This window comes from Ahaetulla prasina, chromosome 4, assembly GCF_028640845.1.
Source record: "Ahaetulla prasina isolate Xishuangbanna chromosome 4, ASM2864084v1, whole genome shotgun sequence".
NCBI classification, from domain to species: Eukaryota; Metazoa; Chordata; class Lepidosauria; order Squamata; family Colubridae; genus Ahaetulla; species Ahaetulla prasina.
In genome coordinates this window covers 54576953-54594933 of record NC_080542.1, presented here as the reverse complement: position 1 = coordinate 54594933, position 17981 = coordinate 54576953, and the positions used below count along the sequence as shown (strand labels likewise).

Below are 17981 nucleotides of genomic sequence, written 5' to 3'. Positions count from 1 at the left end.
GCTGCGAACCAGTAGTAAAGGTAAGTAGAACCCACCCCTGGCACCCACCTACTCTTAAGCTTGTTACTCAAAAACAAACTACCTATCTAGCCTCACTTTTCCCATGTCTGCTGTCCCCTGTTAAAGAAAAGGGCAAAAAAATTTTGGTGTGGGGAAGTAGATTTGTTTCTTTGAACCCAAATTCAGACTCTCAAGTGAACTCTCAGCAAGACCTCGCTCTCCTGAACCTTTTTCACCCATGGGTGCAATTAACTCTGTATCTGCCTTTGTGTTGGACTTCTTGTTCCTCTTAGTAAGCTGCTTAGAAATCAAGCTGATACATCTTTACTCAGTCTGAAATAGAGCAGCCAGCACAAGATAGGTTGCCTGTGATAAAGTAGAAGGCTTCCCAGCTCCCTAATAATACAACACACTTGGGAAGCTATAGGCTGGTCAAATTATTTTAATACAATACTTTCTAGGAAAACATTGAATTTTGGCTACAAAATCATTCTGGGTGCAAAAATGCTCCAAGTTTGGAACGGCTATTTCAAGCATTCCAATTATGAACACCCTCCCCCCCACCCCTTAGAATTTGCCCTAATTTGGAATAAAACTGCTTTTTTCCTTATTATTTTCAAAATTCCACTGTCCTTTTTTTTTTTTAAATCCTCTTTCCAAGATTTGAAGATTGTGATGGCAAGAATTTAGAGGAAAAGTAGACAACTAGATAAAGGACAATCAGTTCAACCAATACTGAAATGGGAAAAACTTTGGATTGCTACAGGAGTGAAATGTTCCCAGATTGGATTGGATTGGATTGCGCAATCCGATAGTGATCGTGACCGGTAGTTCGGTGATCCGGTAGCTATTGTAGCTGGTAGTTTGGCAATCCAGTAGCGATGGCAGAGCAAAGCTCCGCCCACCCGCCTGGGTGTCATTACTTCCTGCTTTTAACCAGGAATTAGTGTGTTTTTTACCTTCTGTGCATGCGCAGAAGGCTTTGCGCATGTGCAGAGGTCTGTGCACGCATGTGATGTGTGCGCACTTCCGGACCAGTAAGGAAGCTAAGTAGATTTCACCCCTGGATTGCTGCTGTGAGAAATCACAGATTAATTTGGCAGTATAATCAATCAGTTTACACTAATTTCTTTAATGTAAACAATTGATTAAATTAATGAAGTTCAGCTGCCAAATTAATTTGGCCAACTCTCCTCCTATCCCATTTCCTGTATCTAATTCAGTAGTGTTATAATCCTGATTAGCTAAGCAGTGTAGACAGTGCTTTATGAGTTGAAATGTGACATATGTGTTCTTAAGAGACCGCCTGCTGCTACCTTATGCCTCCCACCGACCCGTACGCTCTCACAGAGAGGGCCTTCTCAGGGTGCCGTCTGCCAAACAATGTCGGCTGGCGGCCCCCAGAAGTAGGGCCTTCTCTGTGGGAGCACCAACACTCTGGAACGAACTCCCCCCTGGCTTACGTCAAGTGCCTGATCTTCGGACCTTTCGTCGTGAGCTTAAAACATATTTATTCATTCAAGCAGGACTGGCATAAATAGTTGTTTTTAAATTGGGGTTTTAATAATGTTTTAATTATCGGCCGCATAGTAATAGTTCATTTTAAATTCTTTTAATTGTACATATTCTGTGTTTTATTTTGGCTGTACACCGCCCTGAGTCCTTCGGGAGAAGGGCGGTATAGAAATTTAATAAAATAAATAAATAAATAAATAAATAAATAAATAAATAAATAAATAAATAAATAAATAAATAAATAAATAAATTCTTGCATGTATGTGTATAGTAGTTTCTTTTTCAGGAAGCTTGCCAATTCAAAAGTACATAATGTTCATGTGCATAAACAGATAGTTCCTGTAGTTGTGCTGTGTTTTGTAGGCCTGTTGCTTCTGCAGAGAATGTTAAATAGTAGAAAAAGAGAAACATTCTGAGCTTTATTTGTGTGCTTAAAGTTTTTGTGGGGTGATGTTTTTTTTGTTTTTTGTTTTTACAGGTAGGTTGCCTAATCAGAAAAGCATGCACTGTGAGTATTTTTCTGCTGCTGCATTGTTTGTGAGGTGTACTGAAATGAATTTATGGCTGCTACTTGCTTTTTTGGTGGCCTCAGTTCTGTGGCAATTCTGGGCTGCAAAAAGCATGATTATCTGTTAGTTCTATTGTTCACTATTGGAATTTAATTTTCTTTTAAAGCAAACTTTTTCATAATTTTATAAGTCAGATGGCATGTAGCATTTAATTGTGAACTACTACCCCACTTATTTTCATGACTGTGACATACAAGATAAAAGATATGAGCTTTGTTTTATGTTCTTATTTTGGAACATAGCCTGCTTAAAATTCGCAAGGTACTTTCTAATGGCTGAACTTCAGGAATAGTATATTCAATTTGAAAATATGTGTGACATATGAAGGATAATTGTTGTTAACATACTGGTAGAAACTAAAACAGCTTCTCTGTAAAAGAGAAGCTATATTAGTTTCCACGTGAACCAGAGTTTTCACTGACATTTATACTAAACCCTAGATTGCCTTTAGGGAAGCCCGCAGGATTTCTTTAATGATCCTGGTGGAGTAGGGGAGGCTATCCAGTGTGCTCATATAAGTATGCTGGATTCATAAAGCCCAAAGAAGGCTGTTATATGAGAGGAATGAAGTATTTATGTAGGAGAATATGCAGGCAGAACAGAATTGTTTCTTTAATCCTTTCATAAATGTAGATTCTTCGCTGAAATTACAAATTTCCAGTCCTGGGATCTCATTGCAGGAAAAAAATAGATATAAAATATAACATATTAAGTTCTAAGATATAAAAATTGGGGAAAGGAATGGCGTTCATAATAGGAAATTTATTCTGCCTTGAAAATACATCTCTTGTCATTGTGCATTGTCTAAAAACATCCAGCTTTGCTTCATAATGTGCATTTTTTCTCTGAAAAGGTATGGAAGTTATCTTTTTTGTGTATGTGCTGTATAGAATGTGAAAGATTTCCTGTGTGATCAGCTGTAGGAGTTTTGTCAGAAAGAAAATCTTGCCAGAACAAACATTAGCTACATGAAAAATTGACTGTTCTTCATTCCCACCCACTTTCATTTAAAATACTTACCCACAACCCACAGAGGGATTCTGTAGAGTCTACTTATTTTCATTTAATGTATTTAACAACTAGGGATTTCTTGCTGTATCGGCATTTTTAAAATGTAAAAACTCAGATTTGCTAACAAAATATTTTTAACTATTAGAAGTTCTCTAATTTGTATCTTTCCAGTGCAGATAGCATAGCAGAAGATAAAAATACTATAGAGACTAGAAAAGTAAAAATTAACTACACATCTTTTTCAGCAGCTGTGATCATAAACAATAGACTTTTTAAAAGTAGAATATGGAGGAAAACCACAGGCAAATTTTAAATCACCCAGTGCAAATGCTTCACTGTACATATCAAATCAAGTTAAATACAAGCCTCATGTGGTTATCAAATTCATTCTAAATTTTCAAAATATACTACAGCAGACAGCAAAACGAACAAGATTTCTTGGAGTCGGACTGCTAATAAACTGCCATAGAAAAGAGAGGGGACAATAGATTTGTCTAGTATCCAGCCAAGAGTTAGGAGCCACACCTGTCCAACCTCTGTGTGAATTTGCTTGGAAAAGGAGGAAATATCCCCTGTTGTCTCCTTCAAGATCTAACAACTCACCTCATCAACAATGGTCTCATTATCTATAAAGTCTGCAAAGGCAACAGTAGGTGTCCATGGGTCATTCTGATTATAGATGCTGGTACTGCAAGGTTCTTTCTCCTTTCGCTTGGTGACAGCCAGCTTGTACCTAAGAAGCAGAATTGCAATAACTGAAACAAAGTATTGTTGAGCTGGATGATTTCATCACTTTCATAGGCATGAAATAAGTTTCCCTTATGCTTATACCAGTGGTGGGATTCAGCCAGTTCGCACCACTTCGGGAGAACTGGTTGTTAACTTTCTGAGCAGTTTGGTGAACTGGTTGTTGGAAGAAATCATTAGGGCAGACAACTGGTTGTTAAATTATTTGAATCCCACCACTGGCTTATACGTAATAGCTCCAAAGACTATGGATACTCTACAAAAATTGGCAAAGCTTATCTGAATATGTGCCTTTCCAATAGTTACTCACAATGTAACACATGTACGGATAATCCTTGACTTGTGACCATTCATTAATGACCATTCAAAATTATACAGGTGCTGAAAAATATGATTTATAGCCAGTCTTTGCATTTACAACTGTTGCAGCACCCCTCCCCCCATCAGATGATCAAAATTCAGGTGCTTAGCAGCTGGCATGCATTTTAACAGTTGCAATGCCTCAGGGTCACTTGATTGCCATTTACAATCTTCCCAGGGCTCTTTTGAGAAGTTGGGCTTGCTTAATGACTGTAGAATTCACTTCTTAATGTGTGAGAAAAAGACTGTAAAATGGGTTATGATTTGCTTAATGACTGCATCGCTCAGTGACAAAAAAAACTAGTTCTAATTGTGATCATAAGTCAAGGTGCCTCTATAGCAATAAATGTATTACTAAAACTATTGTACAGGTATTAGGTGACTTACGACCTTTTGTTTAATGACAGTTCAAAGTTACGATGACTTATGACCCATCCTCAAGATATAATGGTTGCACTACTTCTTCAGTCACGTGATTGCAATATGAAACCTTCCTAGCCGGTTTCCAACAATCAAAGTCAATGGGGGAAACGAGGTTTGTTTAAAGATGCTTAATGATAAATGAATCGTGTGATTCACTTAACAATTGAATGATTCACTTAATAATTGTGATAAAACTGATGGTAAAATTGAGTTTGCTCACATGTGATTCACTTACTGACCACATCATTTAGCAACTGAAATTCTGGTTCCATTTGTGGTTGTAAGTCGAGGACTGTAAAACTGTAACAAAATTACCCTAATGCCAACATAAAAGAAATGCGTCAGTACATAAAACACTGAATAAAAGAATACAAATAAATGGATTCAATGCAACAATTTAAAATGAAGTTGAAGACAGAAGCACAACAAAGATATGAAAGAAAAAACATGTCTCGCAAACTGGCAAATGGTTTTCCATTTTACAAAGGAGTACAGGACAGCATATTTCAAGCTTGATAGGTAGGCTTCAGTTCCCACAATTAAAATCTTCAATCCATCTTCAAGTTAAAAAACTTGGAAGTTAAAAAACTCTAGATACTATTATTTAATTAATTTATATGCCCAACAATTCTTTTCCCATTAAGACTTTGCAAGCACCCTCAATTCGTAACTTATATATTAATTATGCTTGTAAACTGTCAATTCTCTCAACTCTGATAGTTTATAATATAGCCATTAAAGCAATAAATATAGATGTAATTATATTTGAACAATTATAACTCCATAGTAATAATACAATAAAAATAAGAAACTATTGGCACTAACCGAACAATCCAGTAACATTAACTCCCAAAGAATCTATGAAACTGCTCTGTCTTAGCAGTTTTAGAAAAGGATGCTGGGGAATTCTGGAATTCCACATATCTTACAGTTGCCAAGTTGGAAAAACACTGCCTTAGAGCAACTTATGGTATGCCTATCCTAGGCTTGAACTGTGCATAAAAAGGGATTAAACAATCATCCTCTAAAACACACTGTTGCTGCTCTGTAGCACATCTTCTCAATAACCTTCCCTAAAAAGGGAAGATTGGCAATGTTGTGATTATTGTTTAATGTAACCAAATTTAAAGAAAGCCTCTGAAAAGACTGCATCAGCCTTGTTGAAAGCATAGCTAGACTGAGTAAATCTAGTGGTCAAGGCATCAGACTAGAAAGCAGGAGGTCGTGAATTCTAGTCTCCCTCCATCTTAGCAATGACAGCTGGCTGAGTAACTATGAATCAGCCACACTCTCCCAGCCCAAGTCACTTCACAGAGTAGCTGTTGTGGACAAAATAGGAGGAGAAAGAAGTATTAGGAATGTTCGCTAACTTTATTTCTTAAAGTAATGAAGACAAGATACAAGTAAATAAAATTTAAAAATAGTATCTTTTCCCCGGACAGGCCTGTTTATTGGGCCAACTGGTTATAGCTTTATCCTTTGTCTTTTAGTGCTTGCCTGAGGAACTGCTCCTCCTGTTAGACACCTCCTCAGAGCTTAAGATCCATAGGAGAGGCCATTTGAAGATGCCCCTACTCTCAAAGGCTTATCTAACAGGCAGATGGAGAGGATCTTTTCTTTTTTCTTAGATTCTAGAACAGGTGTGTCAAACTCGATTTCACTGAGGGCCACATCAGGGTTGTGTTCGACCTTGGAGGACCGGGGTGTGTGGACAGATAGGCATAGCCATGGTGGGTCTTTGACACAGGTTCAAGGTGCATTTTTCCCCCTTCTTCCTTTCCACAGTTCTTTAGTATAACCATTTTCCTATCTCTTCTACCAGATATTACTGGCAAACATTTATTACTTATTCTTCATACTCCACTAAACTTTTTATTTCTGAATTTATACCTCATTGTTTAATAGTAAATTGCTTTTCCAAGCAGAAAAGCTATTTATACTACCGTACTGTATTTTCATTATTCAACTAATAATAAAAATACAGTAGCATAAATAACATGATAATACAAGATCTAACAACAGAGGTAAATTTCCTGTATAGTAAATAGAAATGGCTGTCAATTATAGATTGCTGATTGTAGATTAAATGGACCTACAGTATGTAAAATCTGGCATTGAACTGTAGTATTAACATAGGATGTTGCTTGTCTTCTATCCAGATCAGACACTTACTTGAGGCCACATAATTGTAAACCAATCCAATCCAGTCCTCCTGCAGCACTCTGTTGGCTCAGGGTTGTGTGGGGCCTCCATGCAGCACTCTGCATGGTCCATTTTTTTCCTCCCCAACCTCCTGCAGCACTCTGCTGGCTGAAAACGGTATGCGCAGGGCCTCCATGCAGCCCGTTTTTGGCCGGTATAGTGCTGCAGGAGGCTGTGCAGATCCCCTACATACCGTTTTGGCCGGCAGAGGGACCACAGGCTGGTCCTTTGATATTAAGAGTCGAGGTGGTGCAGTAGTTAGAGTGCGGTACTGCACGGTACTTAAGCTGACTGCTAGCTTCAATTCAGCAGATCTAATCTCACCGGCTCAAGGTTGACTCAGCCTTCCATCCTTCTGAAGTGGGTAAAAATGAGGACCCAGATTGTTGGGGGTGGTATGCTAACTCTGTAAACCACTTAGAGAGGGCTGTAAAGCACTATGAAATAGTATATAAGTCTAAGTGCTATTGCTACTGCTATTTCCAGGCTGGCCACGCGGTCCAGATTTTCATGGGCCGGATCCGGATTTCTCTGCCTTGTGAGAAGTGGTAAAAAGAGTTAGCAATTAATGCTTTCATAATTTATGTTTTAGTTATGTTTCAATGTTTTTTCTCTGCATATGTGTCTATCACTTTAAACTGTAAGTTATCCAGAGTGCTAATTTTGAACAGAAAAGCCTCATTTCAAATCAAGCAAGCAATTTAATAAATAAATGAAAGCATTAGATGTTGGTGCTTAGAAAAGGACTGGTTACCTGCCCCAACTGATAGCTCTCTCCATTGGATCTGCCTCTGGGAGATGCTCTCCAGCAAAGCTGATTGTCTGGATTAGGTAGCCACGCTTATGGCCCCACTTGTTTGTGCTGTTTGCTGCAAAATATATATATCTTGGCATCTTATCATTATGGCGGAAGGCAGCTTTATCTTCGGTATCCAAGACCTTTTTCACCAGTTTCATTCTCCGAATCTCATGGTCTGGGTTCCAGGGTGTGTTCACTGTCTCAAAAGTCATATCATTGGTAACCAAGGAATTTTTTGTACCTATCGATAGAAAGAACAGGGAAAGGGAATGAAAACAAGAGACAGAAATGGGTTTTTTCCCCCTCATTTTCTCATTTTTCAAATCACAATACAATCATGCTTTAATAAACAATTATTTTTGCCTTGTTCCCATGTTGTTTCCTTCAGCCCATCTCCAGTCCATAGCTGAGACAGTTTCCTCCTTATCCTAACACATTTTTCCCTCTATGGATATAATCTAGTATACTTCATTGACAATTTAAGAAGTGATGTGCTCAGGAGTTGTGATATGTCCCATTTCTATTCACCACAGTCCTTTAGGCTGCTGCAGACATGGCTCCTTTCCTCCAGTTGCTGGATGCTTTCCAATTTTGGCTTGGGATGTATAATGATGAGGGGACACCTGAACTCCACAGAGGCATCAGCCCACATAAAGGTCATCCAAAGCTTTCCATATCACTTGCCAGATCTTTTGTGGGCTACTTATCAACATAGATTTATTTAGTGCTCTTTTGAAGGCTGCATGTCACCATTTGGATGCATTGTGTATGTTTTTTGACAATAGTGTTTTATGGGGCCATTTTTTTTAATACTTAGTGTTTCAGTACATTTTTATTATTTTAGGAAACTTCAACAGAAGCCTAAGAATCCCAAAGGTGCTTTTTCAATAGGCAACTGAACTTTCTAGTTTTTCTTTTGAAGACGTTTAGCTTCTCATCCAAGATGCTTCTTCAGCTCTGATGTTTGACCTTTGAGACAACCATGACCTGGATGACTGAGAATTTCCATAGACATAAGCCTTAGAACTTATCACTTCTAACACTCATTCTGTTTCATGGAGCTGCAGTTCCTATGACTGCTTATGTGATATACCGTGGTTATTTACACTGTCTTAAAGGGGGAGTGATGCCATTTATTTACAGTTAACTTTGATGGCATTATGCACTGTGGGGACAAATGCTGTTATATATGGCCATATCACAGTAGTATATATGGCCATTAACTATATTTGAATACTGCCAGAATTGGATTGTTTTCTCAATTGCTGCTAACACTTCCTTCCATTCCTTGAAATACAAATAGTTCTCATTTAGCAACTGCTTCATATAATAACTATTTGCAGTTATGACTAATCCTCACATTTACAATCTTTTCAGTTTGGTAAAGCAAGGGAAAAATCTTCATAATTATCCGTTGCTTCTTTTGCACTTCACTTACCAACTTCAGCCAGGCTACTTTTGAATATACCTTTAGTGCTATTTCAGAAAACTAAATCTATTGACATGGTACAGACATAGAGAAGGAAGTGCACCAAGCATCTCTTGCTTAAGTAACTTCAAGTGACTATAATAAACCCCCTTCAGTGAGGCTAGCCTCACCTAATGTCATCCAGTACCACTCCACTCTGGACACACAAAAAAAGCATTTGGTAATGGTTGCCCCTGCAATGGGTGAGTTTGGTAGAAAGAGAATTGATGCCAGGGAGTATCTTAACTGCTTTCCTGGAATTGGCTTACATGATGTAAGTAAAAACAGTACCATTGGCCAGTCTCTGTTGGTAGAATAGAAATCGGCAATAGGAGCACAATTAATGTCAACACACTTTGCTCCTGGTTCAAGGACTACTATAGTAAACAGAACCTTAAATTGGCCAGGTGGAAGAACCCTGAGTCTTGAGCTGTGGAGATATTTCAGGCACAAAGAAATCTTCTCATGTAGGGTTTATCAAAATCAATACAGCTAATCCTCAGTCAACAACTACCTTAGTTAGTGCCCGTTTGCAAATAAGACTGTAATAAATGATAATTAAAAATCCATTTTTCAGCCAATGTATGCATTTAGGACTAAATTTTGGATACTTGACAACAAAAGACTTCAATGGGATTGATGAAGTTCTGGTCAGTTTCAGGCAGCTGCCTGGAATTTAATCAACTAATTTACGGCCACACAGCTGAGTTTGTTCAACTTGCAGTTGTTAACACTTTTTAGATTCATGCTGCTCTGTGGAGAAAAATCAGGAAGAGATAGCTTGTTTAAGCAATACTTCATTCCTGTGAGGGGGCAAAAAAAAAAAAGGCGAAGTATTGGGTCACAGAACACTGTTGGATAGAAATGAGTTGCAGCAATCAATAATCTTCTACTTCATTCTCCTTAGCATTCAAATCACTGCAAAGGATTTCGGTCGCTAAACAGGAAGAGTGTATAAATATATGGATTTAATTATAAAAAAAGTAGAAACACAGGATTAATAAGTACAGGTAGTCATAGATTAGTAATGGTAATTGGGACCAATCAGCAAGTAACATAGTTGTAAAGGGTGACATCATGTGATTTTGCCAACTTACAATGGGAATTCCAGCACTTCCGGTTGCCATCATTAAGCAAATCCTGTGTGGTCATTAACTGTGATACCACACAATTGCCATTTCTGATCTCTTGCCAGCTTCTGCACTGACTTTGCCTGTTGGAAGCTTACAGTGAAGGTCACCTATGACGATGCCATGAGTATGGAATGCTACATCATACTTGCAAACTATTACCAAGGGCCCAAATTGTAATCACATAACTGTTGGGATGCTGTGACAGTCACAATTATAAGAACCAGTCATAAATCTCACTATTCGGCATTGTAACTTTGAACAGTTGTTAATTTGCTTGGACTATCTATACCATCATAGGCAACAAAGATCAAATTAGCTTTACTGAATTTTTACAGGCCAGATATTATTTACTTATTTAATAAATTTATATGCCACTCGATTTGGGCAGGTTTGAAACTTACATAGTCTACTGTATTTTACTTATTTATTTATTCTAAACTCAGAAATCTATCACAGTTTGGATGCTGGATTAGGGAATATAGCCATAAGACATATATTTCCTATGTATATATACAGATAGTTCTCAATTTATAACCACAACTGAGTCCAACATTTCTGTTGCTATGGAAGACAGTTAAGTGAATTTTACCTAATTTTATGACTTTTCTTGCCACTTTTGTTAAGTGAATTACTGCAGTTGTTAAATGAGAGTCCTTCCCTGTTGATTTTGCCTATCAGATTGCAAAAGATGATCACATGATCTAAATACATGCCAGCTGCCAAGCATTCAGATTTTGATCATATGATCACAGGGATGATGCAACCGTCATAAATGTATCATATGACACTTTTTTCAGTGCTATTGTAACTTTGAACGGTCATTAAACAAATACTTGTACGTCAAGAACTACCTGTATTTAAGTACAAAAACTTCAGTTGAATATATATTTCAACAATTCAATCAAAGGGGCACTAAAAAAACCAAATCAGAATGAAAACAATATATATGATTATTCATTGCATGATTGTACTATATGCCGCAGTGGCGCAGTGGTTAGAGTGCAATACTGCAGGTTACTTCTACTGACTGCCAGGTGACTGCAATTTGGCAGTTCGATTATCACTAGGCTCAAGGTTGACTCAGCCTTCCATCGTTCCGAGGTGGGTAAAATGAGAACCCAAATTGTTGGGGACAATATGCTGACTCTGTAAACCGCTTAGAGAGGGCTGTAAAGCACTGTGAAGTGGTATATAAGTGGTATTGCTATTGCTATATATTTGCATTACTAATTCTCATTACACCATTTCTGATGCCTCTAAAATCATGAAAACATAAAATATATCCACAGTTATATTTCTTTTCTCTGCAGACTAATGCTTGTAATGCATAGAAGCAAATTGTGGAAAGTATGCAAAGATATAGTGATAATAACAAATCTGGGTGGTTTTAAAAGGGGGTGGGATTACAGGCTTATATAAAACAAGGCTATAAATAGTTACCAGAGATAATGGCTAATTGGCTATATATTATACGATCATCACTAGGCTATAACCATTTATAGCCTTACTATCTATAACAGGGTCTCCAACCTTGACAATTTTAAGCCTGGTGGACTTCAACTCCCAGAATTCCACAGCCAGTTTGCTTTGCTTAAAGTTGTCAAGGTTGGAGACCCCTGATCTATAACATCAGAGAAAGTTGTAATACTAGTACAATATATTATAATATATACTATGTATTAAACTAAAAAAAATCAAAATCTTTTTCAATGTGTTTTGCAACTTTTTGTTAATGTCAATTTTTGTTCATTGGCATCCTACAAATAATGTTTAATCTTGATGTAAACTTGTTTTCTCATCTTTAAAGGTTCCGCTTATCTTGGTCATTACTGTATTAACATTTTTCAGTTTCTACTGTATAAATATCACAGAAATCAGTTATTTTCCATGATGTATTTTAGTATTTCAGTTTAATGTATCCAAATTATATTAGTATTTTACAATACATTAAAACTTGTAAAAAAAATTCTAGTGGTGCTATAATCTATTACACTGGTACTAAAGAATTATAATATTAAAGAAAAGAAGTGTTTCTATATGGAAGTTGTGGAACAGGGGGAGAAAGGAACTCCTATTGCATAAATATCCTGCTTCAAAGTTTTACCAGATGAACCTTGATACGGACCAGAGGGTTCCCAAATCACTCCCTGCAGAACAACTGTGGCATGACTAATAGTGATCTGAATTACTGGCATAAATCATGGAAAATATCTGTGTTTTATAAAATATCTGTGTTTTATAAAAATTATGGTTTTTTAAAGCTAGCTGAAGGCACAAAATATTGTCTCTCTAGGCCTTTACAGCCACGAGAATGGTAGATATATGTATAGGATTATAAATTGTTAAGTAGTTACATATATTGGAATATGTGTAAACACCCAAATACACTAAATCTAGGACTGACACAACAAAGTTTATATTGAATTGAGTATGTATACTATACATACTTAAATTGAGAAACTCCTTTAACTTGTTACCTAATCCTAACTGCTCTTACCCTAAGGACTTTAGAAAGCTGAACCTAATAAATTGTAAATGATTGCTTATCATTGACATTCCTATTCTTGTAGTAACTGACCAGTGCAAGATAAGAATATGGGGAAGAGAGAGGGGGGGAGAGAGAGGGGGAGGGAGGGAGGGAAGGAGGGGGAGAGAGAGATACATGCATCCATTACACATATTTAATCTTTAGGGTTAAAGAGCAAATATAGACTATGTGTGTTTATACAGTACATGATTTTATGTGAGTGTGAGTAGACAAGAGATTAGAAACAAGTAATCATGTAGGATTTAGAAATTCAAATTATTTTCATTCAGCCTAAATTGTTGGATTTATTTTGGTATCGTTGATAAATGATGGAACTAGTGTGGTTTAGTGGTTAAAATTTTGAACTGGAAGTGGATAAACTTAAGCTAAGTTCACCTCAAACTATGAAAGTCTACCTCACAGGACTGGCTTTTTTGGGTGGGAAGGAGGGAAATGGAGGAAGAGGCTCTCTATATATTGTCTTCAGCTCTTGAACAAAACAGTTATGACAGACTGAATCTGAAAGAGTGAAATACAGGTAGTCCTTGACTTACACAGCCTACCTGTATATCCCATTTCTTGTTTAGGGATCATTTGAAATTACATTGGAACTGAAATAAGTGACTTATGACCATTTTTCACATATATGGCTGTTGTAGCATCCCCATGGTCATGTGATCAAACTTCAGACGCTTGGCAATGGACTCATATTTATGACAGTTGCAGTGTCCCAGGGTCACATGATCACCTTTTGCAACTTTCTTTCAAACAAAATCAATGGGGAAGCCAGATTCACTTAACAACTATATTGCTAACTTAACAACTGCAGTGATTCATTTAACAATGGTGGCAAGAAAGGCTGTAAAATGGGGCACAACTCATTAACAATTGCCTTGCTTAGCAATGCAAATTTTGGGCTCAATTGGGTTATAAGTTGAAGACTGTCTGTAATAGTGTGTGTGTGTGTGTGTGTGTGTGTGTGTGAGAGAGAGAGAGAGAGAGAGAGAGAGAGAGAAGAAAATGTTTTCATTGTTCAAATGGTGCCCTCTTGAGGTGCAGAGTTAGTTTGCTCTGTAAATTGAGTTGCAAACTTTTAGTTTGGAGGTTCAGTAGAAAATATTGAAATATTAAATAATTCTGCAGCTCATCAATATTGACTATCTGACCAAGGTGGGCAACCATCAGTTTTCTATTAACCATCAAATCACTCTTTGGCTTTTCCATAAGAAACCCAAATTGAGATAGATACAGTAAGAATAAGCAATGGGGTAGAGAGCTGCCAACAGCAGAAGAAAATAGTGCAAAACTGCAACAATCAAAATTATTTAAGACTCTCAAGGACTTACCTCCAACATCTAAATCAACTTTGTAATTGATGACATGAGTATGGATTGTACCCAGTGTGTGATCTCCAACTCTATTACCATAATCCAGCCCGTCACTATAGAGGAAAGATGAGATTATGTATCCAGTTGCTTGGACTTTGCTTTCAATGGCACCATTTGGATGAAAAATAAAATTCCAGACATAGTCATAGTTACCGATGGTAACTATAAAACGCATTACTAGCGCAGAGCTAGCAAGTCCCCCATAATAGACAGACTGAAAATTGGAAAAATGACGTCGGAAAGGTGTCCCTGTACTCTGCTCAAAGACACAAATTGAGTTCTTGTGTACCTCTGGCTCGATGTTTTCAATTAAATAAACAGCATCAAGGTAAGTGGCAGAGTAAGGGCAATCAACTCCACGAACTAATGAATATGCAAATCTTCCCAGTCCAAAACTTGCATCCATATATCGGGTTAACATTCCGCTAGGAGTATTGGAGCCATAGATAGAAATGGCATCCTGCACATTGAGTTCATATACAATCCTTTGGTCCTTGAATCGGATATCATAGAGATGGAGTCCCCTCTGTACATCCATCCGAAAGGCAAAACTCCAGGTTGGGGTAGTTACTTGGTTGTTTCTCACATCGTAGTGAGGACCAAAGGGCTCATGATAGAAGGATCCAGATCTTAGAGGGGGTGTCCTTGGACGAAGTGAGGAAAAGCCCCCATCAGAGGAAACTGGCTTAACTTTTGTTACAGTCACCCTCTTTGCTTTGTATTCCTTTTCCAGTTCTGCCAAACTGTTAAAATATTGGCCATTATAAAATACCTTTGGAACTTTCCAGTGAGAGACATTCGGACTGCTGTGGTCAACAAGCACCTCTAGTCCCAAGGGATGCAAGAAAAAGCCCTTTACATTCTGAAACAAGGTAACCCAGGAACAGCGATCTCCAGACTGAAACCCCCCAGGTACTGCGAGGATACCTTCAAAATTGCTTCCATTATGTCCAAATACTTGATTCATAAAAGTGGGTGCCTCTAGAAATTTCTTTTCCACTAGGAATGTCCTAATATCCCCAAATTCACTGAGTATTATAGTTCTGCCATGAGAGGATAATTTCTTTCCATATTTTTGCACTGTTACATCCCAATGATACATTGGCACTGGAAGTGGCCCTACAACATACTCAGTGATATTTGGTTCTGGTTGATTTCCGAAATACACCACAGCCAATGCTTGTCGAGGAGGGCGTGGTCCATCATGATCAAGGAATTTCAGCACCTCTTCCTTGCGGGGAATATTAACATCAACATAATAAATAAAATTATTGGAGAATACAGCCTGAGAAGCATCTACCAAGGACAATCTTAGTTGTAGATATTTCACGACCTGCACCATCTCTTCTGCTGACAGGGCAGCAAATACCATATTCTTGTTCTTCTGACTTCTATCCAAGGAAATAGGTGACTTAGCACCACAATGACTAGACTTCTCCCTCCTAGTCACCAACACACACACCAAGGCAAAAATCGTAACCGAAGCAAGTATAAGAAGAACAAGGAGAGCTTTTGGGTTCATTGCTGCAAAGATATGGCTTGAAGACTCACCAGATGTTTAAATGAAGGCAGTCCCAAAGACAATTCAATAGCTGCTAGATGGCAAGAGACTTTATCTATTTTCTGCAGGAAATGGGACTTCACTGGATTTGGTCCAAAAAGTGGAGGCTTAGAATTCATGGCTTCGATTAAAAAGTAAACGCCCTTTCATGACAGCTATAATCCTTCTCGGTGCCAAAAGTGGATAATGCACGTACTAAAAGACTATAGATCACAAGAAAGGAACTAAATACTAAATTGAAAATAACAGATTACCTCATTTTAAAAATATTCCTGAACTTATTGCTACATTGCTCATTTATGCATTTTTACTATTTTCCAAACAAACCAATAGGCTGTGTATTACTCTTAATAGAGTAATGTTGCTCTATTAAGTACATAGTGCAACTGTTATTTGTTTAAAACCTGAGATAAATCTCAAATGTGCATAGAACCAGTGATGGGATCCAAGTAATTTAACAACCGGTTCTCTACCTTAATGATTTCTTCCAATAATCAGTTCACCAAACTGCTCAGAAAGTTAACAACCGGTTCTCCCGAAGTGGTGCGAACTGGCTGAATCCCACCACTGCATAGAAGTAAATTAATCAGTTGATCTACTGCTGCAAAGAACTGAAGTTGGACTAAATGCTTAGGCCATAGCATACATTAGAATAACTAAGAAGAACAGTTAATAGACCGCAATAGTAGAGTTTGGGATTATCTTCAGAGATTAAGTTTCTCTGATCACAGAAAGTTAGAAGAAAGCTGCACAAATGGAATATATGGGAGATCTGCAAGTGCTGCAGCTTGAGAAACTGCAGCCAGTGCTGGAAATAAGTTATTTAGGTCACTTTTGCACTAGCAACTTGTTGCGTTTTGTAGTCTTTCGGCAATGGCTATGTCAAAATTATATTAATGAGGAGAGGCTTTACATCACTTTAGGTAGTGCTCTGAAGATGCTGTAAGTCATTAGTGAAGAAACAGCCTTAGAATCATTGTAAGCAAGCAACAGATAAATCAGAAGCTAATGAAATTCAGATTATGTGGAGAAAAACTACCCATTACACCATGCATAGTTTACAAAAGTGGAGGCAGGTTGCTAAGACTGCTGTGACCCTAAATCAGGCTTCTCCCACAGGAACAACTGGGAGTTTTTTTTGAAATAGGGATTTGAGCAGTGGTGAAATCTGAACCAGTTTACTACCAATTCACTGGCTGTGCACACACATGCGCAGCGCGCAGCACGCACCAAATGTGAGGTGTATGCGTGCGTGCGCACAGTGCACACCAAAAGGAGGCATGGGGTAAGTAGAACAGCACACGGGGGTGATCAGCTGTGGCACGTGATCTTTTTTTTACTTTGAAAAGCATTTTTTTACAACCTATTCAGCTGAATAGGTTGTAAAAAATGCTTTTAAAAGTTTTTTAAAAAGGCTCTGATGATCGCACGGCTCAGCTGTGAACGTCAGAGCCTTTTTTAAACTTTTTAAAAGCATTTTTAAAAAGAAGCGGCAACCGGGCGATTGGGTGGGCGTGGGCGGGGGGCAGGGATTTTTGCTACTGGTTCTCCGAACCACCCACCGCCATCGCTACCAGATTGGGTGATCTGGTCCGAACTGGGAGCATTTCACCCCTGGATTTGAGACTGTCTCAGCATATTGGCACAGAAGAAAGGAAGATTTCAACAATAAAAAACATATTATAATAATGTAAGGATTTAGGATATTCAGGTTGAATAAAAACATTGTATTAACCAGGCACAGGAACCAGTTTTGGAGGTGTAGAGAACAAACAAACAAACAAACAAGTCTATACCATTATTTGCCAAAGATAGTGTAACTTTCACCAGCTCTTTGTCCAGGCAGCAAGAATAGTCGTGATATACTAAGTGTATCAGTCAGCAATAGGACAAATAACTACATGGTTAGAATAACTATGTTCTTGGAATTTTTGTGACTTTCCTATAGAATAGCACATGAAGTTCAGGAAATTCTGGCTTTTACTGCAATGCAATATATTTTCCATGGAAGATAAAAGCCTATTATCTTTATGTAAACAAGGCTGTCAGGAAGCATCTGTCGGTGAAAGGGTTTTTTAAAAAAGGCATAAGGAAGGGGGCTTCCATATAGTAGCTCTTAACCACTGTAAACACTGCATTTCTGCTGAGTACTAGAAATGCAATTGTAAAAGATAATTCACGTTCCAGGAAATCTGTCGTTACAGGTAGTCCTGGAGTTATGACAGTTCGTTTAGTGACCGTTTGAAGTTACAACAGCACTAAAAAAAGTAACTTATGA

At 37.8% G+C, this 17981-nt stretch overlaps 1 protein-coding gene across 4 annotated transcripts in view; it reads right to left on the bottom strand.

Annotated features, from left to right (window-relative positions):
- Positions 1-17981, bottom strand: part of LOC131196899 (membrane primary amine oxidase-like) — a 49507-nt gene that overhangs the window by 4542 nt on the left and 26984 nt on the right. For 2 of the 4 annotated variants that reach the window (XM_058180345.1, XM_058180348.1), the window contains exons 3-4: positions 7582-7867; positions 3699-3828 (exon numbers count right to left, since the gene is read on the bottom strand). In XM_058180345.1, coding sequence (XP_058036328.1) covers positions 3699-3828; positions 7582-7867 — 416 coding nt within the window. Of the gene's footprint in view, positions 1-2090; positions 2126-3698; positions 3829-7581; positions 7868-14100; positions 15810-17981 lie in introns of those variants that run through there. The other 2 variants (XM_058180347.1, XM_058180346.1) reach the window with 2 other exon arrangements.